The 24,743-nt window shown below is 33.2% G+C and overlaps 1 protein-coding gene across 1 annotated transcript in view; it reads left to right on the forward strand.

Annotated features, from left to right (window-relative positions):
* LOC127718099 (uncharacterized) overlaps positions 1-23,563 on the forward strand; it is a 28,499-nt gene extending 4,936 nt beyond the window's left edge. Inside the window, exons 4-7 of the mRNA XM_052223991.1 lie at positions 647-961; positions 2,396-2,505; positions 3,408-3,618; positions 21,661-23,563. Coding sequence (XP_052079951.1) covers positions 647-961; positions 2,396-2,505; positions 3,408-3,618; positions 21,661-21,794 — 770 coding nt within the window. The 3' untranslated portion in view covers positions 21,795-23,563. The remainder of the gene's footprint in view (positions 1-646; positions 962-2,395; positions 2,506-3,407; positions 3,619-21,660) is intronic.
* Positions 23,564-24,743: the final 1,180 nt, after the last annotated feature.

Here is a 24,743-nt window from a genome sequence, read left to right on the forward strand (position 1 = left end):
TCAAAAAGCAATTCGATAGAATATAAGCAAAGTCTTGTCTTAGTTGTGTTCATTTTCACTTTTTGGGACCATTTTGAAATTTTCCGCCATTTTGAAAAAAACAAACGTCTAATATAACGTCATGACTTACTAGAAAAGTTGGATTACATTTTATATGTTTTTAAAAGATTTGGTTTGAATATTATTTGCTTTTAATAAGACATTTTTGTGAAATTTAGACTGATTGGCAGACATCTTAAAAATGGCCGCCATATTGGATTTTTCAGATTGGGTCCATAGCTTAGATTGATTATCAAATATATATCTACTATTGGGCAAAGTTTCGTGCTTTTATCATCAAACCCACAATTCTTCTAAAAATATGCACGAATCAGCTGGACTAATAGGATCTCAACGACACATTTACAAGGAAAAGGCATTTATAGAGTTAAGCAAGTATGGACAATCAAAGATCTACCAATAACACAAAGTACCCTAAAAAACAAAACAAAAAAGCAAATATTTATAACTTGATGCAACCATTAACGAGACATATCTTACAGAAGTCATTTTAATTTTTGTACATTAAAATATGTTTTAACAGATTGCGCGTTCTCTTTTAAAATCATTTTCTTGAGTTGTTTATTATATCATGATATTCTTACAGGATCGGTATCGTGGAGCCTGGCCACAAAACCAGCAGTGTTTGGAAAAGATATAGAATTACATTGTAATCTTGACAATGATACATCACTCGACAACTCCAGACATTGGAGTAAAGGAAAAAACGTCAAAGTATTGGTGGTAAACGGCGAGACAGTAAACGATACAAAATATTCAGAGGAACTAGACAAGTCTAAACGTACTTCCATTTTAACTATAACGTCGTTAGATACTGGTGACGTGAACGTGCCATACACTTGCCAACATGGCTTCCAAACCTACAAGAATGTTCTGAATATGACTGTGGAGAATTTCGAATGCAAGTATTTCCGACTTATATGTTGCATGTTTTTTGTTTCATTTGATCAATAACCCTAGGCCTTCATTTACATTTTTTTATTTAATTTAAAACTTTATGCTTTTACCTTTATATAGGTATTGCCTAACCCCTATATCGTGATAAAGGGTTACACTTTGATAACAAAAACCGTTTGCAAAGATTGTTTCTAATCGTGATTGGTTGATCGTGCTTATACTGTCATGTCGATTTAACCATTTTTATACGCCCGTTTAAGGGACGTGTTATGGTTTTCCATTGTCCGTCCGTCTGTCTGTCTGTCGTCAGCACTTCGGACAATAACTCAAAAACGCTTTCACCAATTTTCAGGAAAATTTGGTGAATTGTTTATATCTATTGACGTAAGCTCCCTTTCAATTTTTATAAATTTCAGGTTTTACATTTCCGAGTTATGGGATTTTATTCATAAAAAATATGGGATTTTCCAGTTCTCCGACTATAAGTCAAAAATGCTTTGAGCAATTCATGAAACTTTGGTGTATTGTAAGCTCCTTTTTTTTTTTTTTCTTTTTATATATGACATTGCGGAGTTATGGAACTTTATTCGTTGAAAAATCGATGAAAACTGTCCATTTGTAACACTTTGGACGGTTATAGAATTTTATTCATTCATAAATCGAGGCCACAAACTTAGTTAAACTTGATGTAGAGTTAAACGTGCCAAACTATTCATGTGTTGTGCCAATATGTATATCACTGTGTGTGCAGGTCTCTTCTTTCTTTCTTTTTTTGAGGGGGGGGGGGGTCTATTTGAGCAGTGTTCACAACATTTCTAGTTGATCATATAAATTCATTTAAAGCATAAAGACGAGCTAAAAGGGCTACGGGCGTATCATATGCTCATGGCGCATCTCTTAATTTTCTGGAGTTTTGGGACTTTAAATAATTTTTGTCCTATTGTATGATAATAGCGTTAAATGAATATAATCATTTTAATAATGACTAGAAGAATTCCGAAAAGCAAGTCCGTAAGTTCTCCTTAAAAAAGATACGGAATATAACAAGGGGACATTCAAAACTCTTAAGTCGGGTGAAACTGACAATGCTTATACAAAATCGAAAGACGACGAAATCATAAACAAGTTCCCAAAATACTACTTAGAAAGGAAAAGACTGAGCAACCCGAGCCCACACAACATTGGGGTAATCTAATTTACTCGTCGTGTCACTCATTGTAAGTATAGATTTGGTTATTCGGTTAATTAGTATATCTAACTTTCTTCCGTCCCTCCCCCTGAGAATCCGCCGCTGGTCTTTAATTGTTCACATCTTTGTCCTTGGTCATAAATGGGTCGTTGTCTCATTGGTGATCATACTACGTAACCTTTTTTTAATTATTGATTTTAATAAGTATTTTGTGCATGTTCATGACCTTGTAAATTATATATTTTTTAGACCATCCTGACAAAGGCAAAACATCTTTCAACCAAGAAGATGATCATTTGTTACTTTCAATGAAATTTGAAAAAGTGTTTCCAGTTCCTACTTGCAAAGCGTTATATGGGGTATGTTGTTTAGTCATTATGCAATTTACCCTTTCCCCATTATTGCACTATTAGTAAAACATACTCGTAACTTGTTGACTATGGTGCTTGGTGGTGTTTATATAATAGAAAATAAGGGACCAAACAATGAAAAATAGAGAAAGATCGGCATAAAAAAAAATAATGAAAAAACTCATCATAGATAGAAGGATTATAGTTGTGTACGCCAGTCTTGCGTTTCGTCTATATAACTCATCAGTGACGCTCGGATCAAAAAAGAATAATGGAATTCTAACATATAGAGAATAGAGAACAATGGGGTGCTAACAAGAATAGAGAATAATGGGTTGTTCAAATATTAAGAAATTCAATATAGAATAATGGTCTAAAAATAAAGAATAGAGAAAAGGGCCTAAAAAATTAAAAATACAGAAATGATGACTTGTACCCCTTTCCAATCGAAACCCTCAACTATTGGTAATGTAAAATGGGGACTCAAATTATCACTACACATGTAAAGTTGTCTCCTTCACAACTTTGATTGTTACGATATCTCAGTTTCCGAAGAAACAAAATAATTTTGACTTTGTTGGAGTTCCCCTCATAGCCAGAGTTGTTCGTGTTATTACCGGATTGCCATGTCTTCTTGTATAGGCGCCCTTTTCCTATTAGTGTTATATATTAATGATCAAAACTTAAATTACATCTTGTATCCACAAAACTGTTTAATAAGGTGTCAAACTTTTTAACATGTATGTGTGTCATGTTCCTATCTTATTTTAAGTGAAACAATGTAGTACGGCCTGTAAATATTTGTCTCAATGTGCACTGGTTTCATATTTTAAATGATAACGTATATATTCAATACAAAGAAAATCACTAACTGTTTTGGAAAATAATAATTCTCCTTATTTATTTCATAGAATCAAAATATTACGAACTTGTTGAACATAAGTTCCGTTCGAAGTGATGTGTTTTACAAAGTTGAAATCAGCATGAAGTACCATTACGTCTCGAAAGAATGTATTCATCATCCATTTGAGCTCGACTGCTGCGTCGGAACAAAGACGATCAGACAACGTTTTGAGACGGCCAATGATGTTTGTGTTGAGATGGCTCCTGAAGTAAAAACTGGTTGGTGATGTTTATGATGTAACAAAATAAGATACATTTATGTATATTAACTAGTTATCAGTACAATATTTGTTTTGAATTCAGATATATAGATTAAATTGTTATACGTCACATATAAAAAGTTGACTTTTAAAGTTATGAAAAATATCAATTGTTTTAAAATCACAATACACGAGGGTTTGGATAGGGGTTTAAAGAATAGAAATATTTGGCGAAAAACATAAAGAAAGAGAACAATGGACCTAAAATATAAAGAATAGAGAATAATGGGGTGCTAAAATATAAAGAATAGAGAATAATGGGGTGCTAAAATATAAAGAATAGAGATTAATGTGCAAAAAATACATAAAGCAGTTGAACGGCAAACGATTGAATGGCGTCTAAGTTCAAGACATTGGTCACGTGATAAAAGGTCAGAGTTTACCGTTTTCTTGTGAACGTGTACACCTCTTGGTTTTTTACCTCGTATCGTCTAATTGTAACTCGTACATAAATAAAACTTGTAGGGTCCAAATCTTGAGTGAATAAGCGTCATTATTATGTATACTTATTTATGAAAGGTGTTATAAAAGTATTCTAAAATAACGATGGAAGTTGAAATTTTTTTTGTAAAATTTGCGTAGGTCTACGGAAAATCCCAAATCATTTCTTAAATGGGTTTGGTAACGTATGGAGGGGTATAAAATATGAAGTAAAACCATTTTCTGGATCTTATATATTAATTATAGATCATAAATTCCCCGGATACGCAATTGTGTCAGCTTATTCGTGGCGAAGCGGAGATCAAAGGGAGATAACTAGGTCCACGCAACGAAGGAAGTGCAAGTTGTATTCAGCAAAACTGAACAGTAATCTGAGTAATGCATGATTACAGTTTAAAATATTTCGTTGTTTCCTTAAATCGTTAGTCAATAATTAATATTCATTTAAATTTTGATTACACAAAAATAGATATGAAATGATTGAATATTGCATTTGTTCATGTACTTCCAGGGTTATAAAAACTTCCAAATTTATAAATCTTATAAGAGAGAAATTACTTTGTGAGGAACTTCCCTAAACTCCAGACAACAAAATTTTCAAACATGCAAAGGCTAGCAAATAATATATTCATTAAATTTAATTGTCAAAAGGGGAGAATTAACAAATATGCTAGAGATTCTGTGGTTGAATGCTGCTCATAAAATTATTTCTAGACAGTATGTAAATAGCAAACTATCAGGGTTTTTTAAATGACCTGCGAAGAAAAGGTTACATTTTATGACATGATAGCCTTTTTTCTAAGGTAAAAATTTAAATAGAAAAATTCAGATGAAACTAGAACCTTAAAATTAATAATTGTTGAATTTTGGCCAACAATGAATAAATGATTTCAAACCAAAAATTTGATATACAAAAAACTAATCAGGGTCAGAGTATGTATTTCACTTAAAATAAAATAAAAAAAAAAAGATAGAAATAAACACGCCCACCGGTTTTATTGGTGGATACACTGCAGTACCCTTGCAGCGCCCTCTAGCGATCCAACAATAGAAAGGATTTATATCCAATTCGGTTGTTGATTCATCAGCAGAACTCGTGTTACATTTAGCAAAGAACTTTTTTTACAATTTTATCCAATCTATGTACAAATTGAAAATGTAGACAATATTTCCTTGAAAATTGTGAATATTGATATCTAAGCAATAAAACATTATTTGATGTGAACAGAATATTAACATTTTAATTATATCATCTTTTTAGATTAGAAATTATATCAGATGTACAAGTTCTACTGCTGGCTTTAAATCAAGAGACATTCAAACATCCAAAAGCCAGAAATGGATTTAAAACATGAAGAACAAAGTAAAAATAAAACTAAAAAAAAATCTGAAATGCAATATGGTATTATACAATTCACATAAATGCCAAAAGAAGTTTGTGATATTTTTTCTTAAATTAAAATTAAAAAGTTCTACAAAGTTTTAGCAAAAGCAGATTTCTTTTAATTTTTAATTGAATTATGAATATAGAAAAAGGGATCTGTTAAAAGTTTATACTATATGTTTATGCTTTTTTGGAAATATATATTAAATGTTTTTGCATTATAATTTAATAAAAGGTACACATATAAATGAACTGTACGGCAATTTTAAATTTAAACCAAATTATGTTGATATTCAATACTGTTCTTACAGGGAAATAAAAAAACAGAAACAAAGCAAAGCAGTAAATCATGAAATAACTAAAAGTTAACCGAACTAAGAAATAAGTAAAAAAATAAACTCATAAATATCTGTTTTCCTTACACCTCTCCAGCATCCTCGCAGTATACATGAAATGAAATATGTTTGAATAAATTAATAAGAAAAAAAGATGAAAAAATAAAAAGGGAGCAACCTGTACATGTACATGTATTTGATGTGCAACTAAATATACAGCCAGTCATTAACCAGAATAAATATATCCTGTCACAACAGGGGGTATTATGATAACTCATAGTCACTTACCAATGACTTCACTTAAATTATGTGATATTCATTTTCTAATACAATTACATGCAAAAGTAATTCTCTATGTTAATAGACAAGAACTCTGTTAAATAAACTGCTTCGCTGAGCGCAGCTGGATACGCCCGCAGAGGTCCAACCATGAACAGTTGGGGCAAAAATGGACACAATATTCAAGCTTGATACAGGTCTGAATTTGGATTGTTATTAAATATTTGACATATTATAGGTTTCTGAATGAATGTAGTCAAAGAAATTGAAATTAGTTATATGAATTTAATTTATATTCAATTAAAGATTTCTTGCTGTTGTGCAATACACTGTGCTGTTGCGCAATACTTAGTAAATCTGTTGTCAGACTATAAACAAATAAAGTTCAATTATTTCTCAATGTCAAATTAGAAATTTATGAAAATGTAAAGGGAGCTTACATCAATAGATTTAAACAATTCACCAAAGTTTCATGAGAATTGCTGACAGCATTTTTGAGTTATTGTCCGAAAACTGGAAAATCCCACCTTTTTTCATGAATAAAACCCCATAATTCAGAAATGATAAATGAAAAATTTATAAAATTCTAAATGGAGCTTACATCAATAGATATAAACAATTCACCAAAGTTTCATAGAACTGCTGAAAGCAGTTTTGATTTTTTATCCGAAAACTGGAAAATCCCCCTTTTTTTATGAATAAAACCCTGTAATTCGAAAACGTAAAATCTAAAATATATAAAAATTGAAAGGGAGCTCATGTCAATAGATATAAACAATTCACCACAATTTCTTGCAAGTTGGTGAAAGCATTCTTGAGTTATTGTCAGAAAACTGGAAAATCCCCCTTTTTTTAATGAATAAAACCCCATAACTCGGAAACGTAAAATCTTAAATTTATAAAAAACGAAAGGGAGCTCACGTCAATAGATATAAACAATTCACCAAAATTTTATGCAAATTGGTTAAAGCATTTTTGAGTTAATGTCTGACATGTTGACGACGGACGGACAGACGGACGGACGGACAGAGGTATACCATAATACGTCCCGTAAACGGGCGTATAACAATTAGTATGCAACAGGAATAAGCAAATACTTTGTTATATAATTTACATGCAAATTGAATAAGCAACTATTCTGTTAAAAGAGTAATAGGAAAATAGCATAAGCAATACTATGTTTAGTGGTTTACTGGCAACAAAATAAACAAGTACTATAATATTAAATCTACAAGTAAGAGGAATACACAAGAACTCTATGTTATATGGCTTCAGCAAAGAAAAAAATAAATGCTAATCTACACTATATTAGGAATACCCTGTATTCAGAAGGATAAAATTAGTAAGCACATTCACCTCAAAAGAAAACTTAAATGGACTTACAAAATATTATAACCTGAAAATGTGTCAATGTTCAAACTTTGGTTATTAAAATCAGTTAAGTCTTTGACATATAATGGTTTACTTTTACAAATTATGACTTGAATTGAGAGTTGTCTCATTGGCAATCATACCACATCTTCTTATATCTATATTATGCGTAATGACTCTGGTTTTGTAACTTGTTTTTGTGCTTGGTACCAATCAGGCAATCTGTAAAGTTCAGCAAATCACGACTCTCCAGGTGTTGAGGATTTAAAACATTTAACTTGCCATACTTTTTATGTGTCTGTTCCAAGTAAGGACACAGGAGATTGTTTGAATTGGTAAATAAATTGATGTTTTATTTTTTGTATGCCGAACTGTCAGTATGGGTTTCACTCATAATTGAAGGTGCTTACATTGTACATCCACATCATTTAAACATTGGTCTAAAGTCATAATCACTATCATACCACTTGTCCTTATTTAAATAAACTATTTCTCCATCTTTATTCATCCATTTTATCTAATTTAAAACCATGTACCTTGCATGTTGGATTTGACTGAAGTGACTTGTATAGACTACCAATTAACAGTACATAAGCTGTTGACGTATAGAGAAATGTCTCGCCTATTCTTTTTATAGTAACATACAAATATTGAAATTTAAACATACTATTCATCAAACTAATATTCAAAGATCCAAATATCATTTACCATTTTTATTTATAGTAAGTGGTTCCTTCTAAAACCAGACATTATCATGAACTTAAACACATAAATTCAGCAAATGTTGACAAGTAAACAGACCAGGAATGTGTGGACAAGGCCAAAATATCTTCAATGAAAAACTGAATGTGCTGGGCTAATACAACTGCAAACAATATTATTGACTTCCCCACAAACTTAAGATTTTAACAAAGCTATAAACATGTGGAGCAGGATCTGCTTATCCTTCAAGGGCACCGGAGATCACCGCAATTTTTTGGTGGAGTTCATGTGGGTTCATAGTGTATAGTTTTCTATGTTGTGTTTTGTATGCCTTTAGGTCCTTTACTTTTTATCAAGATTCATCAGTTTATCTTTGACTTACAATGACTTATGAGTTCTAATGTTCCTCTAGTATCTTTTGTCCTTTTTTCCCAAAATCAACAGACCACAACTCAGAGAAAAAGTAAAAATAAGATCCATGAAAATGGGGTATAGCGCATATCATTTAATTCCTTAAAACTGACATTACCCAAACTTTAACAGAAGACCTTATCAACTTTAACAACTTAACTGACCTCATCACAAACTTGTTTACCCTGCTGGAAACAGCATGCCTTTGTATCGCCTGGAACACTTTGGGACAAAAAACCAACATGAAAAGTGATTTAAATAACCAAATGTGATTTCATTGCCACTTCTCTGATACATAAATTAAAGAATTGTAAATGAAATCATCATTATGTTACTGTTCATTCATGAAAAGGGATATTGGGAATTTTAGTTAAAAATTAATGTAAAATAATGATTTCATAATCTGCAATATTTTTAACACTCAATCTTCAAATACAATAACTATTAATCTACAACCCCCTCCATAGCCAAAAGATAACAATGTTTTATCAAAGGAGCATAATACAGCCATTGCAATAAGGAGAAAAAAATGTACTTTTGATAAATTGATTGGAATTAAGGAGTAAAATTACATTTAACAAATCTCTTACAAATAAGCTCTTTACTGAATTTTTCTTTCCTTCAGCAAAATCATTAGTAACACTCTTTCCCAAAAAAATTTAAGCAAAAGAACTTTCTTAAACATTAAAAAAGCTATGAAAGAGCAATATGAATTTTTAAAATTGTGCTTGAATTTTATTAGCATCTTTAAATCCACTAAAATGATCAATTTTTATTCCTAATTCAAAAACATTAAGAGTTAAAAATTCCAATATATATTTAGCTTAAATTGGTACAGAAACACTTAAAGGGCATACTATACAGTTTTAAACCCACACTGATATTTTGATGAAAGTTTAAATACAAGCTTTTTTTCCCTTCAGTCAATTCAAATTTGAAATGAAAAAATAAAGCTTCATGTGCTAATTTTTGGAGATAAATGGAGTATTAATTTTGCACATGACTAGAATTTCTGGTTTCTTGGACATTTCTAATCTTTGCTAACATACCAACACTTCTTGTTTTAAAAGATAATTACAAAATAATATAAAATAAAATTTGAACGTCTTCTCTTCTCAAGTTTTCTTAAAATAATTGTTTTCCAAATGTTGCCAAATTTTTTTTTTTGTAAGCGATTACATTACCACCCCTGTAACTGTTTCGTATGCCCTAAACTTATTGAGATTTCACACAAAAGAAGTCAATGACGGACTTAGTAATACCATAACACAGAATATTTCAGCCTCAACGAAATTCAAATGTTTTACCAACAACATGAAAAACATTGTAGACAATGATCTACCACTCTCCATGAAGTTGTACATTTTATTTATTGATTGATTGTTGTTTGCTTTACGTCCAGTGGCAAATATTTCATGCATGTTCAGGACAATACCTTTTATTTCAAGTTCCTTTTCATTTCACTACATTTAATAACAACAAAGTTCCATCTATTCCATATATTTCTTCAAATGTTCGTCAGTCATAAGTTTCAAATAACCCATAAATACCTAATTATAATTATTAAATTAGCAATAAAAAAAATCATTCAACAAAATGAAATGTTTTTAAACTGTTCCCAACAACATGAAAAACATTGTAGACAATGATCTACCACCCTCCATGAAGTTGTATGGCAGTTTAAAGCGATTTACTTTTAAATAGTAAAAATTTTAATGATTTTTCTTCTAGATTAACCAACCCATATTTCATGTATTTCTCAAGTAACTTAAAAACGGAAATAAAATGATTTAAATAGACAACTTAAAAAAAATAAAGAAAATTAGATAACTTCATTTATATAAGAAAAAAAATATCTCATTTGTTTCCTATATATATCAAATTCAGGGATGTCTTTCTTTAAAATTTGTTGGATTATTTATGGAAAGTGAAATGACCTTTACCTATTATAATATGAAAGGGGTTTTAAAAATGAATTAACTTAAAATCATTTAAAGGTGACCTAAACTTTTCCTTTGCAAGATGTTAAGAAACGGACACAAAAGTTAAATTTCCATGTAAAATGATTTTTTTTTGTTCTTTAAATATAAATATTTCATTATTCAATTTTTATTGGAAATAAGAATTTGGTAGAAGGGGCTAAAATTAATTGAAAAATTGAACAAATGTATGTTTTTTGTAATTTACACCTCGTCACAAGGCATTTCATCACAAAGCTCCAGAGCTGTAAATCATTCCATACACCAAATATAGTTAAACAGTATCTGATAAACTGACAAATCAGTGAAAAATTATCATTGACCAATGAACCATGAAAAAAGTCAAGGATGTATGAAACCTGCCAGACATACATGTATTCCTTCGTCATTTAATACACCAAATGTAATATACAAGAAAGAGACAAAACAACAAAAACAAAACATTGAACAATGAACCCTACAAGTTAAAAGTCACATTGGGATGAAACCTGCCAAACGGAAACTCACACCTTACAATCATTCAATATACCAAATATAGTAGCCCTATTGCTGAAATAGTATAGATCCGAGAGCTGGATCAAACCACAACAGCTAAACCTTGTCAATTTACCTTACAATCATTCAATACACCAAATATAGTAGCCCTAATCATTCAATACACCAAATAAAGTAGCCCTTATCATTCAATACACCAAATATAGTAGCCCTAATCATTCAATACACCAAATAAAGTAGCCCTTATCATTCAATACACCAAATATAGTAGCCCTAATCATTCAATACACCAAATATAGTAGCCCTAATCATTCAATACACCAAATATAGTAGCCCTAATGCTGAAATAGTATAGATCTGAGAGATAGATCAAACCAAAACAACTAGACCTTGTCAATCATTCAATACATCAAATATAGACATGTACATATTGAAAGGAACCTATATATATATACCAAATATAGTTATCCTTACGAGGTCAAGGAAAATAGACATATGACAGACGAAAACTTCGTAACAGAAGAATCCAGGTACTTAGTTAGGCACATGCAGACAGTAAGAACTTCTTTAAATTCCAAACTTGAAGGACTATTGAACTACCATTCTGGGTAAATACTTCCAATAGCCCTTCTGATACTAAAATAAAAACGTTTAGTACCTTCATCATTCAGATGAACACCATCACGCTTACTAAAATAACCCTCTGAACTTGTTATACCACCCCTGTGGTACCAAAACACAACACCAGGTGATGCATGCCTAACTGAATAGTGAGCATCCAACTCCCTATTCAACTTATCTTTTTCCTCATTATAAAAGTCAACATCAGTTTCCCGGACTTTAAGACAAGGAAACATCTCGCACAGAACAACTTTTTGTACCTGGTATACGGTCTGGAGCTTTGTGATGAAATGCTTCACAGACTCCATGTACAACTGTGGATGATAATCTTTTGCTTTATCAATATCGTTGCCACCAATCTGTAGTATCACCATTTCTGGACGAAAACTATGGAGTTTGCTGTGAAGTCTCCCTGACAGATCTTCAATAAGGTCACTGATAACACCCCCCCCCCCCCCCCCCCCCCCCTGAAACCAAGACAGTGAACTACAGCCTGATCAAGGTCAAAATCAGGTCTTAAAGAAGAAATCTTAGAAACATCATTTCCCAAACGAGCAACAAAACTATGTCCAAGCACCAGAACATTATGTTTCTCTGGTACTTGAACACAAACTAAATCTAAATTACTCATAATTTGTGAAAAAATATAAAAAATTAACTAATAACTATGCTTACCCTGAATACACCTGAAAAGTGTATACGATAAGAAAGTAAAATAAAGGGCTTTGTTTAAGTAGCAATCTTAAATGAACACCAGAAAATGACCTAATACATTTGTACAAGTATGCATGCTATATCAAATATTAGAGTATGTAAAAAACATTTCGTTTTAACTTTATGAACTATGAGTGCATAGTTTAGACAAGCAGATAAGAGACATTTAAAGTACTAGTCTTTATTGCAAAATTTAATATTTAGACTTAAAGAATGCTGACAATATTACCATATAATATAATTTTAAATTTGTAAAAAAAGAAATTAAAAAAAAATTAAAACACCAGTTTTTTTCAAACAGGAATAAATTTAAAGTAAATTAATGAGAAATTAAGATGCTCTGAATACACAGATACAACAGTATAAATGGTCATTTCTGGCCTCCAATTGAAAAATAAAATAACTGAAATTAATATGATAATGTTGTACATTATTATTTCCCTTCCCTTCAACCCTTTGTCAATGTGTCCAAAAACTAGTCATGTTCATCATTTACATTAATCTTAAAACCATTACTTATAAGGGGTTTTTGGCCATAATTCAATAAACTCATTTTTAAAGTGGTTGCAAGTACTGGATATACAGTATGCTACAGTACTAATTGAAATTCATTAGGATTTAGAATCCTCTTCGCACAAATTGGTGGACTGCTGTCTCACTGGCTATATACCACATAGGGATTTTTCTTTGTTGGTGGAATACTGTCTCACTGGTTAATATACAAAATCATCTTATTTTTATTGCTGGAGTGCTGTCTCACGTGCTATCATGGCCATATACCACATAATTGTTTTTGGGGAAATACTGCCTCACTGGTTAATATACAAAATGTTTATTTTTATTGCTGGAGTGCTGTCTCACTGGCTATCATGGCCATATACAACATAATTGTTTTTGGGGAAATACTGCCTCACTGGTTAATATACAAAATGTTTATTTTTATTGCTGGCGTGCTGTCTCACTGGCTATCATGGCCATATACCACATAATTGTTTTTGGTGGAATACTGCCTCACTGGTTATTGTAGAAAATGTTTATTTTTATTGTTGGAGTTCTGTTTCACTGGCTATCATGGCTTTATACCAATTTTTTTTTTTTTTTTTTTTGTGGAATACTGTCTCTCTGGTTATTATACGAAATCTTCTTATTTTTATTGCTGGAGTGCTGTCTCACTGGTAATTATACCATAATCTTTCATTCTTGTTCAAAATTCACAGTACCACAAGTTCAGATGATGTACTTTAACTTTCCAGCAAAACTTAAATGTATATATACATGATATATGTATTATTAAAAAAACGGATCAAACTAATATACAAGTATATATTAAAGATCATCAATTTTGGAGTTGTCCTTAATCTCTGATTAGTAATTTCAAATATTGTAGTTGATAAAAATGAATCATAATGATAGATATTTGATTTCAAATTTGTACTTGGGGGATTCTGGATTCTAGTGTATTTCAATTTGTACTGTAACATATATATTGATACAATGGAATTAACAGGAACACACCATACAGCCGATACATATCATCCATATTAAAAACACAACAGATACAACCAAACCTTGCTGTGTACTTAAATGAGGGTTGGGTGGAGTAGGGAATAGGTAGATGGGGTGGATAAAGGGGATAGGTGAATGGTGGAGAAGGGGAGTTATTTGAAAAATGAATAAGAATGATAACTACACAAAAATAACTTTTCAGCAGAGGAGGAAATTAAACATATTCTACAAATTACAAAATGCAGGAGACAAATGTATGAAACTAAATACATACAGGGAGATAATTTCTTTTCAGTCAGCAATGTTTCACATGTTGGGTAAATAAAGATGATAGAACAGATGGGGCTTTGCTCATTGTTGAATGCCATTCTTACACTGATAGTTGCTTAAATCTACTGCACAAGGATAGCGGTCTCGTTGGCATTCATACCTTATCTCCTAATTTAATATGTATAAAATTGAGAATGGGAATGGGGAATATGTCAAAGAGACAACAACCCGACCATAGAACAGACAACAGCAGAAGGTCACCAATAGGTCTTCAATTACTTATCATTTACAATGTATTTTATCATAAATGGATGTTATTATTGAAATAATAATAGAAATAACATTCAGAGCTCATTTTCCAAACTTGATACATAAGATATAAGCCTTTGATATAAATTTAAAAAATAATCTTAACAATTGTGTATCCTTGACAATGCATTTGCATAAACATACTTTTTTAACTTGACGGAAACGTTACCGATATTAAACTTTAATGTAAATTGCAAAAACACCTGATAAGAAAAGTATGCTTGATTTTTTTTTTCATGGACTTAACATATATTTACTTAATTGACTCTGAATGTCAGTGGTTCTCTGCAGGTTCCTCTACCAACAAAAATAGACGGCCATAACAATTCCACTGTCCAACAGTGATTAAAGTGGTGTTAAACGTCAATCAATACATTCTTTAATGGACTTTGGGGCTGCTATTTTAAATAGACCGTATTGTGCTAGGAAAATGGACTAAACTTAAAAATCCTAGTGTTATATAAAAACAGCAAGGCATGGTTGTATTGGAAGGGTCTTTAAACAAAATGAATCAATTGTAAGGTGCGAAGAAATACTCGGCAGATTTACAGATCTGGTACTAGCTCACCTGTTAAAAATCCAAAAGTATCCCAATATTGCTGAAACTCTTCTGATGGGTGAGATGTGGCAATTTGCACTTCATCCTCACCTTCATCAGAATTGGAATCAGAATCAATATCGCTACAAGCATCTAACTCAATATCAGAAAAACATTCTAATTCATCAAACAACTCTGGAAGTTCATTTTGACAACTAGCAATGTTCTTACAGTTCTGACACTTACAACCTGGACCACAATAACCACCAACACTAAGACCAGACTTCCTGCAACTGCATCTATTAGTGGTACAACCACTTTTGCAAGAGCAACCCTTGGTGTACCACTTAATAGTTTTCTCCACTTTATCTATGTTTACATCAGAATCCCAAACTACAGATACAATTGTGTTTTTAATAATCCAACCAGATTTGTCTATGGGTTCTAAATGCATAGAATTATCAAGTGCTTGCTTCCAGTACTTGGCAACCCAACAACTTCTATCCCAATGAAGCTGTAAAGCATCCGAATTGGGGAGCATATTATCCTCAGATTGTATACGCTCCCACATATGCTCACGTATGATCTTAACCAATGCTGTGTGACTTTCTAATCCGTCACCCAGTTCAAGTGTGTTATATAATTCACTAATAGAAGCAGATGGCCGAAAAGCAGGTCTATGTTTAGCAAAGTATACTGATGCTACCAATCTATAAAATGAACATAGCCCTGTTTCATCGTGAGTGGAAAGGTTCAAATCACCTGCAATAAACTGTGCATTCTGGTAAAAGCCATCTAAAAATGCTTCCTTACCACAACCATGGAAGAATGACACAAAATCACACCCACTGCAAATATACAACATCTGAATACATGATTCAATATCATGTATACCTTGCAGAGAGAGGTCATGAGAAAGAAGTGAAAGGAAGCTCATCATATCTATAAAAGTCTTCTCATAGGGAGTCTCCTTAGTCTGTACAAAAACAGACTTCCTCAGAGATTTAACAATAGGGAGACCAATGAAAAAGGTGTCTGTATCAGGACTATAAATAATAACTCGACTGGCAGCTGTCTGAGACGCATGTAACCAAACCCGTGTATCACCTTCTTCGTGATTTGCAGACAGCTGTGCAAACTCTACAATGCCAACGTGAAGATAAGAGATCCCAAGTGCTTTGTCACGGTTGTCGTCGTCAAAACCACCAGCTGTAATGACAGTACACAATCCATCTATGAAAAATGACAATGCTAGTCTTAAAAGCTCATAGGACAAAAAATTCACCAAGTTTCTCTTGTTTTCACGGTTGGCTAGAAAAGACCTCCAACTGGAAGGCAGCAAAAGACCTTCATGTACCACTGAACTTAGCACAGTAGAGTCAGTCGCCTGAACACTACTATCTCTTCGTGACCTCTCCACATCCTTCGGACTACAACCATGCCTGTTTGGGTGATCAAACACAACATGGATTTCTGAAGCAGAAAACTGCTTATATGACCTAACAATCCACCTGTCAAATATAAACTTAGCGTAATCTCCAAAGGTCTTATGCTGAGGGGCTGGGTTGGAGTTAATCATAAACATGCCTTCCAGTATAACTGCAGTAAGTCCTGTCTCTGTGGGTAAAGCAGAAAGGAAGGCATCAGGATAGCATGACCTAAAATGATGAAGGGACAATGACTTCTGACCTTTCAGGGGAATGCCTTCCGCATCACAAATAGCTCTAGGCAAAGCCAAAAACTGGTCCAGATCAGAAACTGGTTCTGAGGAGAGTTTTGAAAAAGCTATTTGCTTGCGTAAACAAGAGATCACAGTCTTATTATCCTTGATCTCTTTCTTCTGCTTATGAACAGTCACCTTGGGAGAAGAAAAGGTTTTAAGGTTTCGCCTTTTCCTGTGTGGCTGCTTAACTGAAATATCGGGGACCCTGATCAAGAAACACTGAATATAATTATTCATGTCCTCACTACCATAGTACCTGTACCTCAAAAGGGAATCTGCCTGGTCACTAGTAGCGGTGGTGTGTGTAAATATATGATGAAGATTACCTACCAAATCGTCAACAAATAGTGAGGAAACCTTCAATTTTTCCACATATTGGAAAATGGTCTGCTCTTCACTATGAATGTAAGACTTTGACAATTCCTTGCGTTTACCTGACTGACCACTTTCAATATCTAACTTCACCTTCAGATTATGCTATGTTTCAGCTCTGTAAGGCAGATAATATGTCATGGCAGTCAATGAAGGTAAACTGAAGGTGTTTATTGCCTTTTTGGTCTTGAGGTTGATCTCCATCTCATGAGCTTCATCAAGAGCCACTGAAAAAAAATTATCCCCAGACAAAGACACTGCAAAGCAACCAGCCTTAAAATGGTGTATGACATCGAGAGGGAATGTAAGTAGGTCAGCAAAGTGATAAGGAATCATACGCATGTAATTATGCCTGTCAAAAGCAGTGAAAAGGCAAGCCAAGTTCTTCAGCGAGGCATTTCGTAAATCCCAATTCTGTTCCCTAATGGCAACGTATAGACCAAGGTATGCCATAAAGTCTACATGAATGAAATTATCCCAAAAACGAAATGTCTCGCTTTTTTCACTTGATTGCTTACGCCATTCATCGAATTCGACTTGTACACCTTGCAACATCATAGAAAACCTATCCTTCTGTTCCAAAACAGAAGACCATACCTTGAAATCTTGAATATCACCTTCAAGATTCCCATTACAGTCTCTACTAACTGTAATGTCAGCACTTTCCAAAATGACAGAAATGATTTTCTGAAAATCATCATCAAAACAAGCAACACCTGGTGACCTGTGTGACCTCATGAAAGACTCTACCTGATATCTGAACATGGCTTCCCAAACATGTGATAAAAACCGGTGGGTCATGGGAAATCTAGTGCACTCTGTTAACACCTTCAGAGTGGCACCATGATGAAACTTGACAGCTAGTTCTTTCAGACCAGCATCATAGTATATTTTCATAAACACTGGTAGCAGGTTTTTCAGAATATGCCAATCTCCAGGGTATGGCAAAACCCAATCTAGTGCATTACCATATTCTGATTTCAGCTTAATGAGAATATCGTAAGACTTACCATCACCAACTACAACTAAATAGTTGATCTTAGTTCCAACCTTGAACTTCTCATACAAAATATTGAGTGTCAACTCAACTGTAGCTTTGGAGTCAGCTGTTTCATCCAAAACTGCAATTGAGTGAAACTCAGAAACCTCTGTCTGGCTGCAGTCATATGCTAAATAAGCCTTAAGACCAGGAAGAACAATATGATTTGTTTTCAACACTGATTTAGAGAAACAGTACGCAGACAAATCTGACACATGTTTATCCCACGCAACTTTCTCCGCCTCAGATATGGAAAAATCATCTAAAGATAACCGAGTAAACCTATTTACTTTAATGTTTGAAGGTTCACCAATGTTGTCTCCAGGTTCCCTTAAGGCCTTAATCAAATCAGATGGAATACTCCTAGATACTGATTTTACACCGGTTTCCGAAGCACTCTGATCGGGATCACTAGACTCAGAAGGCTTTGGAACATACGTAAAATCATGCTTAACACTCGGCTTTGGTGTAACTGCTTGAATAGTCGTGCCATGAAAACCTGATTTGTTTGCTCCTGTCCCAACTATAGCATACTTTTGGTTTTTATCCAAATTGTCAAAAGATGCAACAGTGAAACTGTCTGAACTTAACAAATTAGGTTCTTTATCAAGCTGAATGCACCTACTACTAATAAAACGCTTCAATGACTCCTTCGAAACAGTTGCACCAAGTCGATTGCTAATTGCTAAAAGTTCTGTAGAAGAACCACTGTATTTGTCCAAGACATCACTTAGAAGCAAATGAAGGGGTTGACCACATTTAGAACTTTGAGCATTAAAAATGCAGCTAGCAATAAAAAGCCTAGGAAATAATCTCAAACATGAATCATCTATACCTAAATAGCTGTTTTCCCATAAATTAAACACATCTCTGCGCAATTCTTTCTCCTCAATTTCATTTGCAGTAAGTCTATAAATGAAATTCCAAAGAACAGGGTCAAGCTTCCGTATCTCATCATGCACATCAAAGCATCTAATATCAGGTAGTTCAGAAGAATTAACACTTGAAGAAACATATGACTTAATACACTCTCTGGTGATTTTTAATGTTTCATCAAGACATTCAATCTTCTTCATTGCCTGCAAACTTTCTGACAAGTCATCAAGTTTAATCTGCAAGGCCTTATTCACAGCTTGAAGTTCATCAATACTCTTTTTATGACCATGAAGCTGTGAATGTGCACAGCGCATGAAGTCTGTACCTACTCTATATACCATCCTACCTGTCTTCAAACCCTCTGGCACCCAATAGTGAAGTGCAGAACCTAAGCATGACTTAAGCATTTTAAAAATCCACCTAATATCATGCTTAGTTCTATTTTCACTCTCAACATTTAATGAAATGTTTAAAGTGTTGCACAATTTTGAGACATGTCCACAATATTCTGAGTATAAAGACTGCAGTAAAAGTGGTTTATATGTCAAAAATTTGTTTACAACTTCTGCCAGAATCATCCTGAAACAAAATAAATCAATGTTTGTGACGTCAACTGATTTAATATCAATCTCATCAAACTCCTGTAAACAATCAACTAAAAATACATCAGACTGTGCATGAATTAATGTGAAATTAGTAGATTTTGAAAACACGTTGTATGATCTATAGCAACTCAAACATACTATCATGCTTTCAGGTTCTATTTCTTTTTCAACATTTAATTCTTCTGTAATGTACAGGTTGAAATGGTCATGTTTATCTGGAGATATAGTAACAAACTTTTTTGAATATTTTAAAGATTTGTCACATATACAACAGTTTATATCATGAACACATTTCTGATACTCTCTGTAATGATCCTCACATAATGTAACCTTAACATCACTGGAATCAGGAAGGGGCTGCTGAGACGAGTCCCAAGTCTTAAAGCAATTCTTAAACTTGAGGGGCTCAACTGAAGCAACCCTACATGATATATCACAATGTAAAGATGAAAGGAAACATGAACCTGAAATAGAAACACATGAATCAGGTGCAACACTTGCACAATCACTGAAAGTGGAACATGAACCTGAAATAGATCCAGAAAAATCTGGTGCATTACTTGCACTATCACAGAATTCTAGACTTCTGCGTTTAGTAGGGGATGTAACATCATCGCTCAAGAGACGACTGTCCCTTGTTAACTTTGCATCACATTTCCTGCAAATGCAATCTTCATCTTCTATAGAATGATGTTCCTTTACATATTCATAATATGCAGGTAATCGATCCTTTTTCTGACACATATGAACATAACGCTTTGTCTGATCATGTGTGCCACAAATTTTACAGGGACCTGGCTCCCTTCCACTATGTACCAAGCTACAATTAGTGTTTTGTGGCATTGTCCAACTATTAACAATCAATCAATCAATCAATCAATCTAATGCCCGTTACAATTAAAGAATAAAGTAATGCTAAGTGTACAGGGACAACAACGTATGAAAATACATGTACATGTTGAATAAAAAAGGATGGCAGCGTGTATTGAAACTGATAAACAAGGACCTAAATCGGTTGAATTTACACAGATTTGTGTTTACATTAACAACAAAACACGTCTGGATACTTCGTAGATGTTATAAGTATGTGTGTGTTGTTACAAGAGCTTAATATAATGAGATATTACAAAACTATTGTGTTTTTTTCTGGAGAAAATTGCTAATACAACCTTCCGTGAGAAGTCCTCTTCGAAAACAACGTGGTTATGTAACGATGGCTGGTAACGTGTAGCCACTTTATAACGGTAAATTTAATTGGATGATCTTCAAAAAACAATAAAAAAATTGCTCATAAATGATTGGATATGAAATTGTGTCAGCTATTACTTTGACGAAAAAATGTAAACATTGAAATCCGCCATTTTAACATACGGAACAAACTCCTTTTCAAAGTGGAATTAAAGATCATTGCGCATATTGCCAGCATATCATACCTAGTTAATCATGTAAATATATATATTCAAATATGTTTTCTATACTTACTTTTGTATGTTTCAGTTAATTTAAAGTTTTAATTCCCTAAAGAACGGATCATCGTGCTCAAAGACGACAAAGAAAAAATTATAGGTGGCGCTGTTTTGGGGCGTAAACATTTTACATACGGGTACTTTTTTTGTCGACAAATTGACCTCTATCTGTCAGATTCAGGCGTTTGCCGTTCAACTGAAGAATAGAGAAAAATGGTCTAGAAAATTAAAGGATACATAAATGAAGGACCCCCATCCATACCCTCATACATTGTATCTCTATATTTTTACAACGCGAATGCTATTTATACCATTTGTTGATTTTGTATAAATCAGGATAATAGGCATGTGATATGAACAAATATAGATTTGAAGTATACTGCCTGTACGTCTATGCGACAGCAGCATAACGATACATATAACCAAATAAGCCTATAACAACACATTATGGTTATACATGTAGACGAAACGCGCGTCTAGCGTACAAAATATTAAGCCTGGTATCTATCATGATGAGTTTATTTATGGACATCTATAAAATTATTGTTGTTTTATCCAATTTCAGTTGAAAACCCAAATGAACCAGAGAAGGATCAGACCCTTGGAACTGTTGGACAAGTTATATTCGGGATAGTGTTTTTATTTTATTGTATTCTATTCCCAATAGCATATGCATATTTACAGTATAATGGTTACTAACTGTTCGCATATCGCTGACATGTGATGGTTAAGAAGAAATTGTATTGTACTTAGTAAAATATTATTTATCTTGTATCTTCTAAAAGCTATGTTGGACTAGTAACATAATGTTCAAAGTAAAACATTTGAATTATCAAGGAAACGTCGACATTGATTGCGCAAAGATGTTGACACTGACTCTGTCATATGTTGGATATGTTCCTACGGATATCAAACTCCGAAACAGCGGTAACGTTGCTTCGCTAGACTATCATGTAGCGTAGCAAGGAGGACGTTACTTTAAAAATAAGGAGATGAGGTATGATTGCCAATGAGACAACTATCCACCAAAGTTCAAATAAAGTGGATGTAAGCAATTATAGGCAACCGTACGGCCTTCAAAAAGTAAGAAAAACCCATACCGTATAGTCAGCTATAAAAGGCCCCGACATGAAAAATATGAAACAATTCAATTGAGAACACAAACGGTCGAATTTATAACAAAACAATTTACGAAAAACAATTATGACAGACATGAAACAACGACAACGGCGGACAACCACTGAACTACATGCTCCTGACTTGGGACAGGCACATAAAGAATGCGGCGGGAAACATGTTTGTGAGCGCTCAACCAGTGGCGGATCCAGAGAGGGGTTCCGGGGGTTGGAACCCCCATTTTTTTTTTTTGATGATAAATGCATTTAAATGGGGACATAAAGTTGGAACCCACCTTTATCCTTGGTTGGGAACCCCCCCTTTTTTTTTTTGAAAATGGCTGGATCCCCCCCTGTCAACCCTCCCCCTAAACTGGGACAGTGGTGTAACAACACAACATAAGAACAAACTATCAAAACCAGTTGAAAAGGCTTACCTCATCAGATCGATACAAAGCAGAAAAACATCAAACATGAACACGGACCGGACGTGGCAGGGTATTTATACATCCTTCATCCCTAACAACAAAAAAGACACTATGTATACAGATCTGAGAGTACACTTGCAGTTACTCGCAGTTACTACTGTTTCGGAGTTTGCTAAGATATGCGTCCAACTGTCGTTGTCCACAATGTGTTTGTTTTGCTGTGTTCACATCATCGACACATGTACATTAACACTCACTATGAACGCTCAAAAGTTGTTGCAGTCAAAATCGGAGCTATATAATATTCCAAAAAATGAATCGAGTGCTATGTAGTATCAAAAGAAACAAAATATAAAATGCAATCATATTTTGTTTAAACATAACCATGCTCTTGTGATATTATTTGTAATGATAAATGTATTATATATTTTTATATTCAAGTAATTGTGATATGTGAATATTCATGTAAAGAATAGAATGTGTCGAATCATGCACTGTCAAAAGAAAAGGGGTGGTCGTATAATTTTGACAGAATTGAAAGAAAGTGTTCTATATGCAAGAGTAGAGATACTAGTACTAGTATTTGAGACGAATATAACTATATCTTTGTTTATCCGACTTTAGAAGATGAAGGGAAAAGGTTCGTTATACTCATATGTAGTATAACGAAATCAGAGATCTATATTTTAATTAGATTGTCGGTCATAACGCTTTGAAATTTATCAAGCTGTTTAAATTCAAAAAGCCAAAGACACTCAGAGAGCAATGCAATTTCATACAATGTATCATCAGTAAGATAACTTTTATATGTGATCTCATCTTAACATTTTTATGCAGGTTAATGTTTATGTATGTTTATTATTATTTTAACTTCTCTGTAACCGTTCCTGCGTGCTTTTATAATAATAAACTATCCATCATATTTTACGGGTATACACCTTTACACTATTTTAATAAAATGATAATGTTATCTAACCAACTTAAAAATAGAAAATTTCAATTGCACAACGTGAAGGGCTTAAAGCAACGTTTATGATAGTTGGTGAAAAGGAACATGCGAATAACTTTACTGGTATATTTTTATTTTTATTTTTAAAAAAATGTGGTATAATTGACAATGAGAAAACTATCGAATAGAGACCAAAATGACGTAGATCTTAGTTACTGCATGTTATCGGAATGACCTTCAACAATGATCTAAACCCATACGACATAAAACGCCCCGACATGACAAAATGTAAAACAATTCAAACGAGCAAAACCAACGGTCTGGTTTATGTATATAACAATAGAGAAAAACAAATACGATATACAGCAACAAACGATAACAGACTCTTGTGACATTCACATACAGAATGCGGCGCGATTAAACCTGTTTGTAGGCGTCCTAACCGAGACAGTGGTTTAACTGAACAACATAGGGAAAAAATGTAAAACTCAGTTGTAAAAGTCTTCACTCAATAGATCGATACAAGAGGGTCTGGATTTGGGGGTCTTTCATTTCTGTATCCTTTAATTTTTGGGGGCATTTTTCTTCATCTTGAAAAATAAAGTTTATTCTGTAAAAATCTCATGATAATAATTTTACAATTAGATTTATTTGTTAATAATTACTATGATGTATGTTTCATTATAATACGTTATTCTGATTGGCTGAATACAATCTCGCGTTATTCCTTAATCAACTTCATTACACAATGAAATTTATCATTCATGATGACACGAGGTCCCACAATAAAGTGCACAGGTAAATTAAATAAAAACTTGATAAAAACCGTGTTTTCATGATCTTACACAAAAAATGTAATTATAAGTATTGAATGCTTCTTTTTGTAACTTCATAGGGTTGTAAAAGCGTTGACCGTGTGCACATTTTTAGAATGAAGCGCTTCCGCGCTTCATACAAAATGTACTTCAGTCAACGCTTTTACGCCCCAATGAAGTTACAAAAAGAAGCATTCAATTCTTAATAACATGATTTTTTTATTCTGTACATGGTTCATTTCTGCTTTTTACGTCCCATTATTCTCTATTCTTTTTTTTTTTCTTTTTGCTCATTTTTCTCTGTTCATTATTTTTTGGGAAATTATTCTCTATTCTAGCGA

The sequence above is a fragment of the Mytilus californianus genome, unplaced genomic scaffold (assembly GCF_021869535.1).
Source record: "Mytilus californianus isolate M0D057914Y unplaced genomic scaffold, xbMytCali1.0.p SCAF_10, whole genome shotgun sequence".
Classification (NCBI taxonomy): Eukaryota; Metazoa; Mollusca; class Bivalvia; order Mytilida; family Mytilidae; genus Mytilus; species Mytilus californianus.